At 48.1% G+C, this 14,036-nt stretch overlaps 1 protein-coding gene across 2 annotated transcripts; it reads left to right on the top strand.

The window, feature by feature from the left end:
* Positions 1–264: 264 nt before the first annotated feature.
* On the top strand, positions 265–13,901 carry LOC138815011 (SAGA-associated factor 29). 2 transcript variants are annotated; one of them, XM_070004215.1, is made up of 10 exons: positions 265–347; positions 3,649–3,739; positions 6,293–6,368; positions 7,699–7,771; positions 11,512–11,576; positions 12,463–12,592; positions 12,661–12,807; positions 12,895–12,930; positions 13,017–13,179; positions 13,695–13,901. In XM_070004215.1, the coding sequence occupies exons 2-10, from the start codon at positions 3,665–3,667 to the stop codon at positions 13,809–13,811; spliced, it is 882 nt and encodes a 293-aa protein (XP_069860316.1). In that variant the 5' UTR covers positions 265–347; positions 3,649–3,664; the 3' UTR covers positions 13,812–13,901. The 2 variants fall into 2 exon arrangements, with proteins under 2 accessions (XP_069860316.1, XP_069860317.1); XM_070004216.1 differs by lacking the exon at positions 265–347 and adding an exon at positions 536–567.
* The last annotated feature ends 135 nt before the right edge of the window (positions 13,902–14,036 follow it).

The raw sequence follows: 14,036 nt of genomic DNA, 5'->3' as shown, positions 1-14,036 counted from the left end.
AGGGAAAGCACTGGGGTCGGGGGGTGGGTAGGAAACCTATGCAACCTATGCTTTGTTAAATCAAAGTGCATCCGTGTAGGGAACAAGGTGTCAACACAAAAACTACATTTCCCAGGGGGCATTGCGGCACGTCACGGAGGGAGGACCACACATGCGCAGAGCCTTTCATCGCTTTGGCCCGAGCTCTTAAAAGGGGGGAAAAAAAGCGTGTGTGGTTCTCGACGTGCCGCCAATCTTCGAACGCCAGTGCGTAACCATCCTCAGACTCTGGGAAAGCGTTCGAGGGACGCGCCTGCTCCCGCCGTCGTAGTTTCCAGCGCGACGTGGCTTGTTTCGCCCGAGACTCGGTAGGCGGGGTCGGGCCGCGGCCTGGGACCTCCGGGGAAGCGCGAGAACCACGACGAGACTCTCCTTTAGCGCTGGGTTCTCGGCCTCGCTGAGGCGGCCTGGAGGGCGGCGCGTGCGCAGCGACGTGGGGGCGGGGCCTGGAGGGGGCGGGGCCTTGGGGGCGGGGTCCTACTCTTGTCATCTCCAACTCAGCCTGCTACTTTTGGAGAAATTCACCTGGTGAGTGATCTGGAATGATGAATGTCCATGAAAACCAGCATTTTGTACCTAAAGATGTCTCCCAAAATGTGCTCTTCTTTTTTCTCTTTCGACAAAGCCTCGTTATGTAGCCCTGGTGGGCCACGAACTCACAATCCTATACCTCAGCCTGCCACAAGCTGGGATTTAAGATGTGCTTAAGCGTGTCCATGTTAAGAACCGTTTCATTCTCGTTTTCTCCAGCCAACTTTTCTTCATCTGTTTGCTCCATTTTTCAGCAGCCTGTACTTTGAAATACCTTTCCCTATCCAACGCACTCCAGGCAGGTCCTGGACAAGACTACCTACTTGGAAAAAAAATCAAGACGTTTGTATACAGACAGGACTTAGGGCATTTCCAGAACTTGCTATTACATTTGACATTGGGGTAGATGGGAGGGACCCAGGATAGCCAGGCTCCCATAGACAATAATGGCTCTCTATTGAGCAGTTTTGTGGTTTTACCCTAGTGTGCTGTATATATATTACCATGTTCTCTTTGTACAAGTACTTTATTGACAAGTACTTCTGTGGATGTGTTGTTCATTTGACAGCTGCCATTTGATTTAGATATTGTGAGACAAGAAAGTTGGGGTGGGGGAATGTCCCATTTTGTTTGGGATGGAGGGCCTGGTATAACTCAATGTATATTTTCATAAGGTAGGGTTAGTAGAAGAGAGCTGCTAAAGAGCTCCAGAAGGGCTGGGAAGATGGCTCAGTGGTAGAGCTCTTGCCTTGCATGCCTGAGGCCCTAGGTTCAATTCCTCAGCACCACATAAGCAAAAGGAAAAAAGCCGGAAGTGGCGCTGTGGCTCAAGTGGTACAGCGCTAGCCTTGAGCTGAAGAGCTGAGGGACAGTGCCCAGGCCCAGAGTTCAGGCCCCACGACCAGACCAAAAAAAAAAAAAAAGTTCCAGGATATGAAGCAATGCCTTGAAGGTGTTATTTGTTTGATTTACTTATTTATTCCTTTAATTCTGTGCTGGTAAAGGGGTTTGAACTCAGGACTTTGGCACTGACCCTTAGCCTTTCTGCTCAAGGTTCACATGCTTTTACTTGAGCAACAACTCTACTTCTAGTTTTTAGATGGCTTGTAGGTAAGAGTCTCATATGCTTTCATATCTGGGTGACTTTGAACCATAATTCTCAGATCTCAGCCTCTTGAGTAGTTAGGGTTACAGGTGTGAATCACCTATTCCCAGCAACAAGATATTTATCAATAGTTAGTTGCTGTTACCTCTACAGTAAGGAAAATAAGTTCTTTAATATTTGGACAGGGTCTTCATATAAAGGCTTATTTGAAGTCAAACATGGAAGCATATGATTTCAGGATGTTAAGGCAGAAATATCACAAGTTTGAGGCCTGCTTGATCAACTCATTGCAACCTTATGTCAAGAAAATTAGGGCTGGTAATGTGGCTTAGTGGTAGAGTACTTGCTAGCATGCGTGAAGCCCTGGGTTTGATTCCTCAGTACCACATAAACAGATGAAGCAAGAATTAGCACTAAGTGCTCAAGTGATAGAGTGCTAGCATTGAGAAAACAAAAACAACAACAACAACAAAAACAACCTCAGAGACAATGCCTAGGCCCTGAGTTCAGGTCCCAGGACTGGCAATATTAATTAATTAATTAAAAAGGCTGGGCATATAGCTCAGCAGTAGAACACTTGCCTACATGTGCAAGGTCTTAGGTTTCATTCAGTACTAAAAGAAAAAGTTTTATTTTGAAACTCCAAAATGATAACCAAGGTGACTGAAAAATAAAATGTCAGGCTATTAGCAACAGAACTTCCTTCAGAAGGCACTCAATAAATACTCCTTGGCTTGCTTGTTCAGAGTGAGTATGCACATACCCTTGGAGTGGAGTATACTTCCAGGAAAACTTGCCAGTATTTCAGTTTATTAGGGCTACCATAGTAAATGACACAAAGTACAAATCCTCAAAGTTCTGAAGGCCCAATACCCAAATCAAGACATCAGCTGTTTTTGTTTTTATCTTTTAAGCGTTTTGATAGCTGGGTACTGGTGGCTCATGACTGTAATCCTAGCTACTCAGGAGGCTGAGATCTGAGGATTGCAGTTCAAAGCCATCTGGGACAGGAAAAGTCCGTGAGACTCTTATCTCCAATTAACCACCAGAAAACCAGAAGTGGTGCTGTGGCTCAAGTGGTAGAGTGTTAGCCTTGAGCTGAAGAGCTGAAGGACAGTGCCAGGCCCAGAGTTCAAGCCCCACAACCAACAATAACAACAAAAAGAGTTTTGAAAACCTGGGCTTGTTTCTTCATAGGGCTCCCAAGGAATGTAAGTTCCATGGCCTTCCCAGCTGGTTGGGTAGTTGCCTTTAATCTTTGGAATTCCTTACATAATTCCAGTCTCTTCTGCCTCTCGGGCCACATGCTTGTATGTGTCTCTTGTGTATTTTCCTTTTTTTTTTTCCGGTACTAGGGATTACATTCAGTACCTTGCACTTGTAAGGCTGCAATGTTTGTGCCATTCTTCCAGCCCTCTTTTCCTCTCATTAAATTAGGACACTGGTTACCCTAGACTGAAGGTCCACCCTACTTTGTTTGATATGACCTCCTCTTAACATCTTAATTACATCTGCAACGATCGTATTTTCAGAAGTTTATGGGGGTGGTGTGCATGTGTGTGTGCACGCACATATGGGGACCTGAATTCAAAGCTTTAGACTCTCATTTGGCACTTTTTTTTTTCTTGGCCAGTCCTGGAGCTTGCACTCAGGGTCTGGACACTGTCCCTAAGCTCTCTCACTCAAGCAAGCACTCTGCCACTTGAGCCACAGTGCCACTTCCAGCTTTTTCTATTTATGTTGTACTGAACCTAGGGCGTCATGAATGCTAGGCAAGTACTCTCCCACTAAGCCACATTCCCAGCCCTCATTTGGCTTTAATTATTTAAGGCTGGCGCTCTACTACTGGAACTATACCTCCAGTTCTGATCCTACATTCAAATATGATCACATTCAACCTGTCCTCTGAAGGGATGCAATTCAACCCACAGTAGTCCTTAACAGAGTTCTGTTCTGTTCTTCCTCTTCATCAGGCACCTCACATATACTATGGCCCTTGTTTCTGCTGATTCACGAATTGCAGAACTTCTTACAGAGCTCCATCAGCTGATCAAGCAAACTCAGGTAAGAAAAAAGTCACATCTGGCTGGGAAGGTGGCTCAGTGGTAGAGCGCTTGCCTTGCATACAGAGGCCCTGGGTTCAATTCCTCAGCACTACATAAACAGAAAAAGCCGGAAGTGGTGCTGTGGCTCAAGTGGTAGAGCGCTAGCCTTAAGCTGAAGAGCTGAGGGACAGTGCCCAGGCCCAGAGTTCAGGCCCCATGACTGACAAAAAAAGAAAAAGAAAAAAAGAAAGAAAAAAGCCACATGTCCCTCCTAGAGGGAAAAATGAGCTGTGATACTGAGCTGTGGGAGGCTTGTGTTTGGAGATGGTCAAGAAGAAGCTAAGGTGATGTAATGAAGATGAGGGGAAGGGAATCTTGGGAGTGACTGCTTTTCCTGTTGGATTTCCTATTGTGCACGGGATCTATTCCAGCTTCTTCTTCTTCTATTTTTTTATTTTTATTTTTTATTTTTTGGTGTATGTGGGGGGAGGTGGGGATCAGTCCTGAGGCTTGAATTCAGGACTTAGGTCCTGTCCCTGAGACAGCACTCTGTCACTTGAGCCAGAGCTCTATTTCCAACTTTTTGGTGTTTAATTGGAGATAAGAATGTCCACTAAGGCACTGGGAAGGTGGCTCAGTGGTAGAGTGCTTGCCTCCTATGCATGATGCCCTGGGTTCGATTCTTCAACGTCACATAAACAGAAAAAGCTGGAAGTGGCGCTGTGGCTCAAGTGGTAGAGCTCTAGCCTTGAACTGAAGAGCTGAGGGGCAGTGCCCAGGCCCAGAGTTCAAGCCCCACAGCCGACAAAAAAAATAAAAATAAAAAATTTTAAAAATTTTTAAAAATTAAAAAAAAAAGACTCTCCAATTAGACCAGCTTCCATTCACAATCCTCAGATCTCAGCTTCCTAAGTAGCAAAAAAAAAAGCAAAACTAGGTTATTGCCAGAGTGTGAGGATGAATGGGATGGATGGGCGGGTGAGATAGGAGGATGAATAGCTGGAGACTAGAGGATGATTAGGAAGGTGCAGCTATTCTGAATGCTACTGTACTGGTACAGACATATGAGGGTTAGGTACATGAAGTATTTGCCAAAACCCCTCAGACTGTATAACATGAAAAATAAAAAAAAAACTTGTTGTAAACTACCACCTTTGTTTGGCCATAGTGAATCAGTATTAGTTCATCAGCTATAAAATAAATCACACTAGCCAGGCACTGATGGCTCATGCCTGTAATCCTAGCTACTCTCAGGGGTCCGAGATCTGAGGATCTTGGTTCAAAGCCAGCCCACGCAGACAAACCCAAGAGGCTTTTTCTCCAGTTAGCCAGCAAAAATCCAGAAATGAAAATGGTAGAGTGTCAGCTTTGAGCAGAAAAAGCCAAGAGAGAGCTCAAGGCTCTGAATTCAAATTCTGATACCACCACAAAACTTAAAAAGTTTACTGCAGGAGGGGCGGGGAAGGTAGCTTGCCTTGTATGCAGGAGGCCCTGGGTTCCTCAGCACTACATAAGCAGAAAAGGTCAGAAGCGGCACTGTGGCTGAAGTGGTAGAGCACTAGCCTTGAACTGAAGAGCTGAGGGACAGCGCCCAGGCCCAGAGTTCAAGCCCCCTGACCAACCCCCCTACCCACCCCCCCCCAAAAAAAAAGTTTACCACAGGAACTCAAGATGTGAATAAAGGGGGGAACTGCACAGAGGAGAACTGGTACATTGGGACTCTCCAGTAGCTATTCAATTTTTGTAAATTGAAAACTTTTCTTAAAGTAGTTAATAAAATTTTAAGGACAAAAAAGATCAAGGGTTGTGGGGGGTGGCATTGGGAGTGTAGCTCGGTGGTAGAGTGCTTGCCTAGCATGCAAGAAGCCCTGGGTTCCATTCCTCAGTACCACATACACAGAAAAAGTCAGAAGTGGCACTGTGGCTATTATCACCTTATCTAACATTATATCTCTCAAGGAAGCCACTCAGGGTTGTAGGTGACTGTGATCTTAACAGCTTTCAAAGCCAGACATAGTCTTGGCAAGCATCCAAGGATCTAATATAACTAAGGAATGCCAGTTATTCTCTTGCTTTTGGCTTCTCTCAAGGTCTTGATACTAGATTCCCCTAATTACATAACCCATTCTTCCTCTTGACTACAGTCCTCCTTTCTATTGGTCAGTAGCTTTTACTCCTACTCTTTTCTCAGGAAGAATGTTAGGTTTGGCTGCTGTGCTGATCTAGATTACTAGCAGCAGTACCAGTTTAGCAATCTCCACATACAGCCCTGTCCCTTCCTGCTCATTCAGGATCCAGTTACCTGATACCCTTCTGCCATGTATCTCACTTACAAACTATTCTTCAATCCCTTAAAAATTCTATGAGAATGGTGAAAGGAATAATTTTATTTATTTATATTTATTTATTGTGGTACTGTGTGGCTCTACCACTTGAGGCACAGCACCACTTCTGGCTTTTTCTGTTTATGTGGTACTGGGCAATCAAATCCAGGGCTTCATGCATTCTAGGCAAACACTCTACCACTAAGCCACATTCCCAGCACCTCACATACTCTTCATCTCCCTCACAGGAGGAGCGTTCACGGAGTGAGCACAACTTAGTAAACATTCAGAAGACCCATGAGCGGATGCAGACGGAGAACAAGAGTGAGTGTCAGGGGTTGGAGGTGTGGCTCAGTTGGTAGAGTACTAGCCAATGAACAAAACCAGCAGGTACCAAGGTCAAGACCCAGTCTTAGACCTAAAAAAAAAAAAGAAAAGAAAAGAGGGCTGGGAATGTGGCTTAGTGGTAGAGTGCTTGCCCTGAGATCGATTTCCTCAGTACCACATAAACAGAAAAAGCCAGAAGTGGTGCTGTGGCTCAAGTGGTAGAATGCTAGCCTTGAGCAAAAGAAGCTCAAGGACAGTGCTCAGGCCCAGAGTTTAAGTCCCAGGACTAGCCAAAAAAAAGAAAAAAGAAAGATGCTGGCCGCCGGTGGCTCACGCCTGTAATCCTAGCTACTCAGGAGGCTGAGATCTAAGGATCAAGTTCAAAGCCAACCCAGGCAGGAAAGTCCATGAAACTCTTCTCTCCAGTGAACCACCAGAAAACTGGAAGTGGCACTGTGGCTCAAGTGGCAGAGCACTAGCCTTGAGCTAAAGAGCTGAGGGACAGTGCCCAGGCCCAGAGTTCAAGCCCCATGAACAACCAAAAAAAAAAAAAAGAGTGAGTATCTGGACACAGAAAGGAGGGGTAAGCCAAACCTATTCCCAAAGGAGACTTGCATGTTTGTTTGCATACTTCCAAATGAACTGTTCCTGAGGCCAGAGGAACAGTGTGTCCTTCAGTAGTGACAGGAAACTGAACACATATTGCTCAGCACCAAAAAACCTCAGAATCCCTCCATGAGGACTGGGAAGGCAGCAAAGCAAGGCTGTATCTAGGGAAATTTGCCCTTGGTATGAACCGCTGCCCAGCCAGCCAGGGTTTCCTGGGGCAGAGCTGCCCTCCAGCTGCCCTTGCATGCACCCAGGGCCCACAGGTGCTCACATCCCTCTGCTCTCCTGCTCTCAACCTTTGTCTTTATGCTAACAAACATTACTGTACATGTAGTGTTATGGAAATGCTCTCCTCAAGCCAGGTGCTGGTAGTTCACGCCTGTAATCATAGCTGCTCAGGAGGCTGAAATCTGAGGATTGAGTTTCAAAGGCAGCCCTAGCAGGAAAGTCCTGTGAAACTCTCATCCCCAAGGAAGCACCCAAAAAAGCCAGAAGTGGAGCTGTGGCTCAAGTGGTAGAGTGCTAGCCTTGAGAGACAGTGCCCAGGCCCTGAGTTCAAGCCCCAGGACTAGGACACAAAAAAAGAAAACAGTCCACAAAGACCACAGTTTAAGCTCTGGCCTCTGCTCTCCCGAGGCTGATCCTAGTGTCCCATAAACCATGTGCATTGCTGTTGCCTCCCTTTGCCCAGCCTCCTTACCCTGTGCTTACTCCACAGTTTCTCCTTATTTCCGGACAAAGCTGCGTGGCCTCTACACAACTGCCAAGGCTGATGCTGAGGCTGAGTGCAAGTAAGTACCGCCTACAGCCTTCCCTGCCTGTGACCCATGCCCAGCCCAGCTGGCCTCTTCAGCTGTGGAGAAGACAGCCCCCTCGCTCCCTCCCTGCTCCCTGCTCCCTGCTCCTGTCAGCTGCTTTGCAGATGCCAGGTGTTGCGTAACTATTCACTAGTCACGTGACCTGGGACTGTTACTTGCTCTGAAACTCAGTTGTCTCCTTTTGAAAATAAGAATAATAAGTACACTTTTATGACCAGAAAATGGAGAATGCAAGGAAATGCCAAAATCCGGTCTTCCATAACCTCTTCTGACCATCCTCTGCCGGGAGGCCCAGTGATGGTAATAGTGACCACTGTGTGGCACACTGTGACTGGTACCACTCCATGTGCTTTTCACATTTACTTCCTTTAATCCTCACGGCACTTTTTTTTTAGATACTTTGTAGTATTGTCCCCAGTTTTTCAGTCATAAACTGAAGCCCACAGGGGTTATAAAATCTGCAAAAAGCCATAGAACTACTGGGAATACCTAATTTTTTTGTTGTGGTTGTTTGAACTTGGCCTTACACTCACTAAGCTAGTGCTTTATCACTTCAGCCACACCTCCAGCCCTGCTTTTGTTGGGTATTTTGGAGATGGAGTCTAGCAAATTTTTCTGGCAAGACTGACCTCCAACTGCAATTCTTCACATGTCAGCCTTCTCTGGGTAGCTAGGATTGATGGTGTAAGCCACTGGTTCCTAGCCATGAAGCACAATTTTAAACCCAAAGTCCATGTTTGTGACTATAGACTTTAATACCCTACTAGGTGATATAATAGTGCTTTGCCATAGGATACTCATTTGTTTTATATAATATATATCAGAGGATTAGGATGAGTTTAGTTATTACTGCTATTATGTAAGCCTTACCTGTTTAGTTGGATGGTTTTGGTTGGTCTTGGGGCTTGAACTCAGTGCCTGAGTGCTATCCCTGAATTTTTTCACTCAAGGGTAGCACTCTACCACTTTCAGCCAGCACCACTTCCTGTTTTCTGGTTTTGAGGATAAGAGTCTCACAGACTTTCCTGCCCAGGCTGGCTTTGAACCATGATCCTTAGATCTCAGCCTCCTGAATAGCTAGGATTACAGGCATGAGCCACTGGTGCCCAGCTCCTTACCTGTTTTATCTATTTACTTTGTAATAACTGTTATACCCAAGGAATTTATTTTATGACACTAAGAATGGCAACTGCAGTTAGGAGTGTAATAACTAAGGGGCTGGGAATGTGGCTTAGCGGTAGAATGCTTGCCTAGCATGCACGAATCCCTGTGTTCAGTTTCTCAGTATCATATAAACAGAAAAAGCTAGAAGTGGTGCTATGGTTGAGGTGGCAGAGTGCTAGCCTTGAGCAAAAGAAGCTCAGGGATAGTGCCTAAGCCCCACGACTGCCAAAAAAAAAAAAAAGGGGGGGGGCTGGGAAGTGGCTCAGTGGTAGAGTGCTTGCCTTGCATGCCTGAGGCCCTGGGTTTGACTCCTCAGCACCACATAAGCAAAAAGAAAAGAAGAAGAAGAAGAAGAGGAGGAGGAGGAGGGAAAAGGAAGGGGAGGGGGAAGAGGAGGAGAATGTAATAACTGCATTCAGAGGCTTCAGCCATGGGTTCCGAGGTCAGCACACTAAGTAAGCATTGCAAAAGACCCCATGGCCATTCTTTTAGGGCTTGGCTGGTGCTTATCTAGCTGTGGCACTGGGCCATCCCCATAGACGTCATGAGACTAGAGAGGACTTTGCCTTCAAAAGCACAATTCAGAGAGGAGATACATCCTAGGTAAACAGTTGCAGGATAGCATAGTTGGCCTATAACAGAGATGGATCTGGAAAGGGCTCAGAGAATAGGAAGAACTTGATCTGGGCTGTAAGCTGGGAATCAGGCAGATGAGGAAGGCAGTCCAGGCAGCAAGACAGTGGGAAAAAGCCAGAGAAAGTCTGAAGACTTAGTGGTAGAGTGTTTGCCTAGCATGCATGAAGCCCTGGATTCAATTCCTCAGTGCCACATACACAGAAAAAGCCAGAAATGACACTGGCTCAAGTGGTAGCGTGCTAGCTTTGAGCAGAAGAAGCTCAGGATAGTGCCAGGCACTGAGTCCAAGCCCCAGGACTGGCAAGAGAGAGAGAGTCTGAAGAGCATGTTGCTTTAGGGGGATGAGAAGCAGACCAGCATGACTAGGGCAGAACCTAATGGTCCCCTATATCTCAGCCTAATCCTGGAGGTCATGGGAAGCCAGTGAAAATTCAAAGCAACAAAGAAAAAGACTGGTCTGGATGCGGTTCTGGGACAGTTAAGAGCCCAGGGCTGTGATGCTATTAGAGGTGGACAGGACAGTACGCATGATATGAAGAACCAAGATGGGTTCAGAGTAGCTTTAAGATCAGATGAGTGGGCCAGTTGGTGGAAAGAAAGTTCAGAATTCCAAGGTTTCCCCCTTAGACAAAGGTCTGATGGGGCTCCCTGTGGCAGGCTGGTGCAGAATAGAATAGTGCCAACTCACAGAGACAGGAGATTCTGATGGGCAGTGTCTTCCAGCTCACTTTAATTTGCAGACCTCCCTACCATTTGGCCTAAATTTAACCCTTTTTCATTCACCTGGGCTGCAATGGTTTGAGTAAGACATAGTGACTCAAGGTGTGTGTGTGTGTGTGTGTGTGTGTGTGTGTGTGTGTGTGTGTGTGTGTGTGTGTGTGTGTGTGTGTGTGTGTGTGTGTGTGTGTGTGTGTGTGTGTGTGTGTGTGTGTGTGTGTGTGTGTGTGTGTGTGTGTGTGTGTGTGTGTGTGTGTGTGTCAGAGACAGAGATGGGGGGGGAGGCGGAGAGCAGCCAGGGATATAAAACCTGAGGTCAAAATATTAGGCAAGTGCTCTACCATGAACCACACTCCTGGCTCTTCATTTGAGAGTGAAAAAGTGAGCTTTCCTTTTCTAGACTCACGGCTAGCCAAGCAAAAATATTCTGGATCTGGTTTGATGTGTGCTGGCTCTGGCTCTAACTTGCCCAGAGGTAAGCTTGTAAAAAGCTCATCTGGTAATTGCAGGGCCCACTTTGCAGTTCTTGCTAAAATTATACTTTTTTGAATCTTAAACGTTTCTGGGCTGAAGCCGGGCGCTGGTGGCTCACGCCTGTAAACCTAGCTACTCAGGAGGCTGAGATCTGAGGATCCCGGTTCAAAGCCAGCCCGGGCAGGAGAGACCGTGAGACTCCTATCTCCAATTAACCACCAGAAAACCGGAAGTGGCGCTGTAGCTCAAGTGGTAGAGCGCTCGCCTTGAGCTGAAGAGCTGAGGGACAGCGCCCAGGCCCAGAGTCAAGCCCCACAACCGACAAAAAAAAAAAAAAAAAATAGCCTGAAGTGCAATATAAGGAGTCCTATAGCAATGGCACTGTGGTTATTGTTATGGTCAAGTGCAGTGTGCTGTACGTGGCTGCATGGTCTCCATTTTCTGACAGGCTATCACAGTGGGATTGTCTCCCCAAGCATCACCACAGGCACGTGATGTGTTCCACTCAGACATGAAAATGCCAGTAGACAAAGGAGTTTCCATCTCCATTACTGTGGGTCACTGTGACATATATACACATGGGTCATCTTTCTGCAGCGTCCCACTCCACTTAATGTCAGTGGCTTCTAGCAGAGCTGGCTTCAAGAGCTCTGCTCTAAGCAGAGAAGGGAGCTCATTGCCAAGTGCTTCACCCGCCTCCTTTCTTGCTTCTCTGCCCTCAGCATCCTCCGCAAAGCACTGGACAAGATTGCTGAGATCAAGTCTCTATTGGAAGAGAGGCGGATTGGTAAGTGAGAAGGATGTTCAGGGAGGAGAGAGGGCTGCACACAGCAGTCTCACCTCTGAAACAGGCCAAGGAGAGTCGTTCTCCCCACAGACAGAGATGACTCTACCCAACCTGTCACCCTGTCACCTTCTCTAGGCTCTGGCCATAGCCTTCTTGGTAACTACACCTGCCTACTGTCATGGTGTGAGACCTGGCTGGTTTAGGTAGTGTACTGGCTTCCAGAGTCTCTCAGACACAGGCTTTCCTTCCTTTTTTTGGGGGGGTCCAGTTGTGGGGCCTGAACTCTGGGCCTGGGTGCTGTCCCTCAGCTCTTCAGCTCAAGGCTAGCGCTCTACCACTTGAGCTACACAGGGCCACTTCTGGCTTTTTTCTTTTTGCTTATGTGGTGCTGAGGAATCGAACCCAGGGCCTCAGGCTTGCAAGGCAAGCTCTCTACCACTGAGCCGCCTTCCCAGCCCCTCCTTCCTTTTTCTTGCCCTCCTCATCCCCAGTGTGGTGACCACATGCTATTTTGTTTTGAGGTAGTGAGGGGTGTGTTGAGACCAAGGGTCCATGTTGGGTATTTTGTTTTTCAACTTCTGCATAATTCCTATATAGTCATAGAAAAGTTTGCAGAGGGGTCCCACTCCATGAGATTTCCCACTGACCCAGCCTGAGCGCAAGTACCTAAGTTTATGACCAGCCCCTCTGAACCCCCACTTCATACCTTTCTACTTGTTTCTAAAGAGAATGACTGCCATCCTGACTTCTTAGAAGTTTAGTTTGCCTCTCCCCAACCCCAGCCACCTAGTGGAAGGGATGCGCATGTGGTTGGGCCCACTGCCAAGCGGGGAGGTGGCACTGGCACAGTACCACTCAGGAGCCTCGGGCCCCTTCCTTCCCACAGCGGCCAAGATCGCAGGTCTGTACAACGACTCAGAGCCACCCCGGAAGACCATGCGCAGAGGGGTGCTGATGACACTGCTGCAGCAGTCAGCCATGACCCTGCCCTTGTGGATTGGGAAGCCTGGTGACAAGTGAGCCTGGGAGCCGCCCAGGGATGGCTGGTGTCCAGGAGCTGGACTGACCCTGCCTCCTCTTGTAGGCCTCCGCCCCTCTGTGGTGCCATTCCAGCCTCAGGGGACTATGTGGCCAAGCCCGGAGACAAGGTGGCTGCTCGGGTGAAGGCTGTGGATGGCGATGAGCAGTGGATCCTGGCCGAGGTGGTCAGTTACAGCCATGCCACCAACAAGTGAGTGGACCGCCAGCTGTCTGGCCTCCCCACAGCCGCTTCCCCACACTCTACACTGCTTCAGGCGTCTCCTTTTGTCACCCACAGGTACGAGGTGGATGACATTGATGAAGAAGGCAAAGAGTGAGTGTCCAGGGGAAAAGGGAGGGGAAAGCAGGCTACTGGGGGGAGCCTCCCAGAGCCATGGCTTGCATTTCCCCCCCCTCCAGGAGACACACCCTGAGCCGCAGGCGCATCATCCCACTGCCCCAGTGGAAGGCTAACCCTGAGACGGACCCTGAGGCCTTGTTCCAGAAGGAGCAACTTGTGCTGGCACTGTACCCCCAAACCACCTGCTTCTACCGTGCTCTGATCCACACGCCCCCTCAGCGGGTAAGGCAGTCTCCACCAAGGGGCCTTCCATGCACCAGAGCCCTGTCCTGCTTCTTTCTCCAGGACCCCACTGTGGCTCCTGGCTTGTCCTTGAGTCCTTACCCCAGCATCCTAACAGCAACAGCCCTCCTACAATTCTGCACTGGGAGTTGGGGAGCAGTGACACCCCCCACACACACACCTTTTCCCTGCTCTTCTCTTTCCTTTTTTAGTAATTATTTTTGGTTCAAGACCAGGATTCAAACTCAGTCTCTGATACTTTCACTCAGTGGCTAGTGCTCTACCAACTGAGCCACCCCACCAACGCCACTCCCCACTCTTCTCCCTGCATTTGTCCTCTCAACTCCCTGTTTGGGGAGTAGCTGAGGAAGAGCTCTGGAGCAACAGAGACTGGCTTCTTGTTCCCAGAGTGGAAAAGTGTGAGAGCACTCGCCCTCCCCATCTATAGCTTAGGGCTGGGAGGAGGCTGTCCAGGCCTAGATGCCTCCGACCCACTCCTGCGTGTGTCCTGCCAGCCCCAGGATGACTACTCGGTCCTCTTTGAAGATACCTCCTATGCAGACGGCTACTCTCCTCCCCTGAATGTGGCCCAGAGGTACGTGGTGGCTTGTAAGGAGCCCAAGAAAAAATGAAGCTGCCTGCAAACTTGAGCCTGCCACTGCCATCCCCGAGGGAGAAGGCAACAAAGGATTCCTATCATCAAATAAATATTCCCCCTCCTACTCCATGTTTCCTAGGGCTTTCCTTTTCCAGCACCTTTCCCCTCCACCAGCAGGGCATGTGGAGATGGGAGCCTGCAGTGGAGAGAGGGTCCAGTCTGATTTCAATGGCTCAGGTTTTCGCTTGCTCTCCAACAG

Source organism: Dipodomys merriami, unplaced genomic scaffold (assembly GCF_024711535.1).
Source record: "Dipodomys merriami isolate MVZ:Mamm:240054 unplaced genomic scaffold, mDipMer1.0.p SCAF_62, whole genome shotgun sequence".
In the NCBI taxonomy this organism is placed as follows: domain Eukaryota; kingdom Metazoa; phylum Chordata; class Mammalia; order Rodentia; family Heteromyidae; genus Dipodomys; species Dipodomys merriami.
The sequence above is the reverse complement of the archived record's forward strand: the minus strand, read 5'-3'. Positions and strand labels throughout refer to the sequence as shown.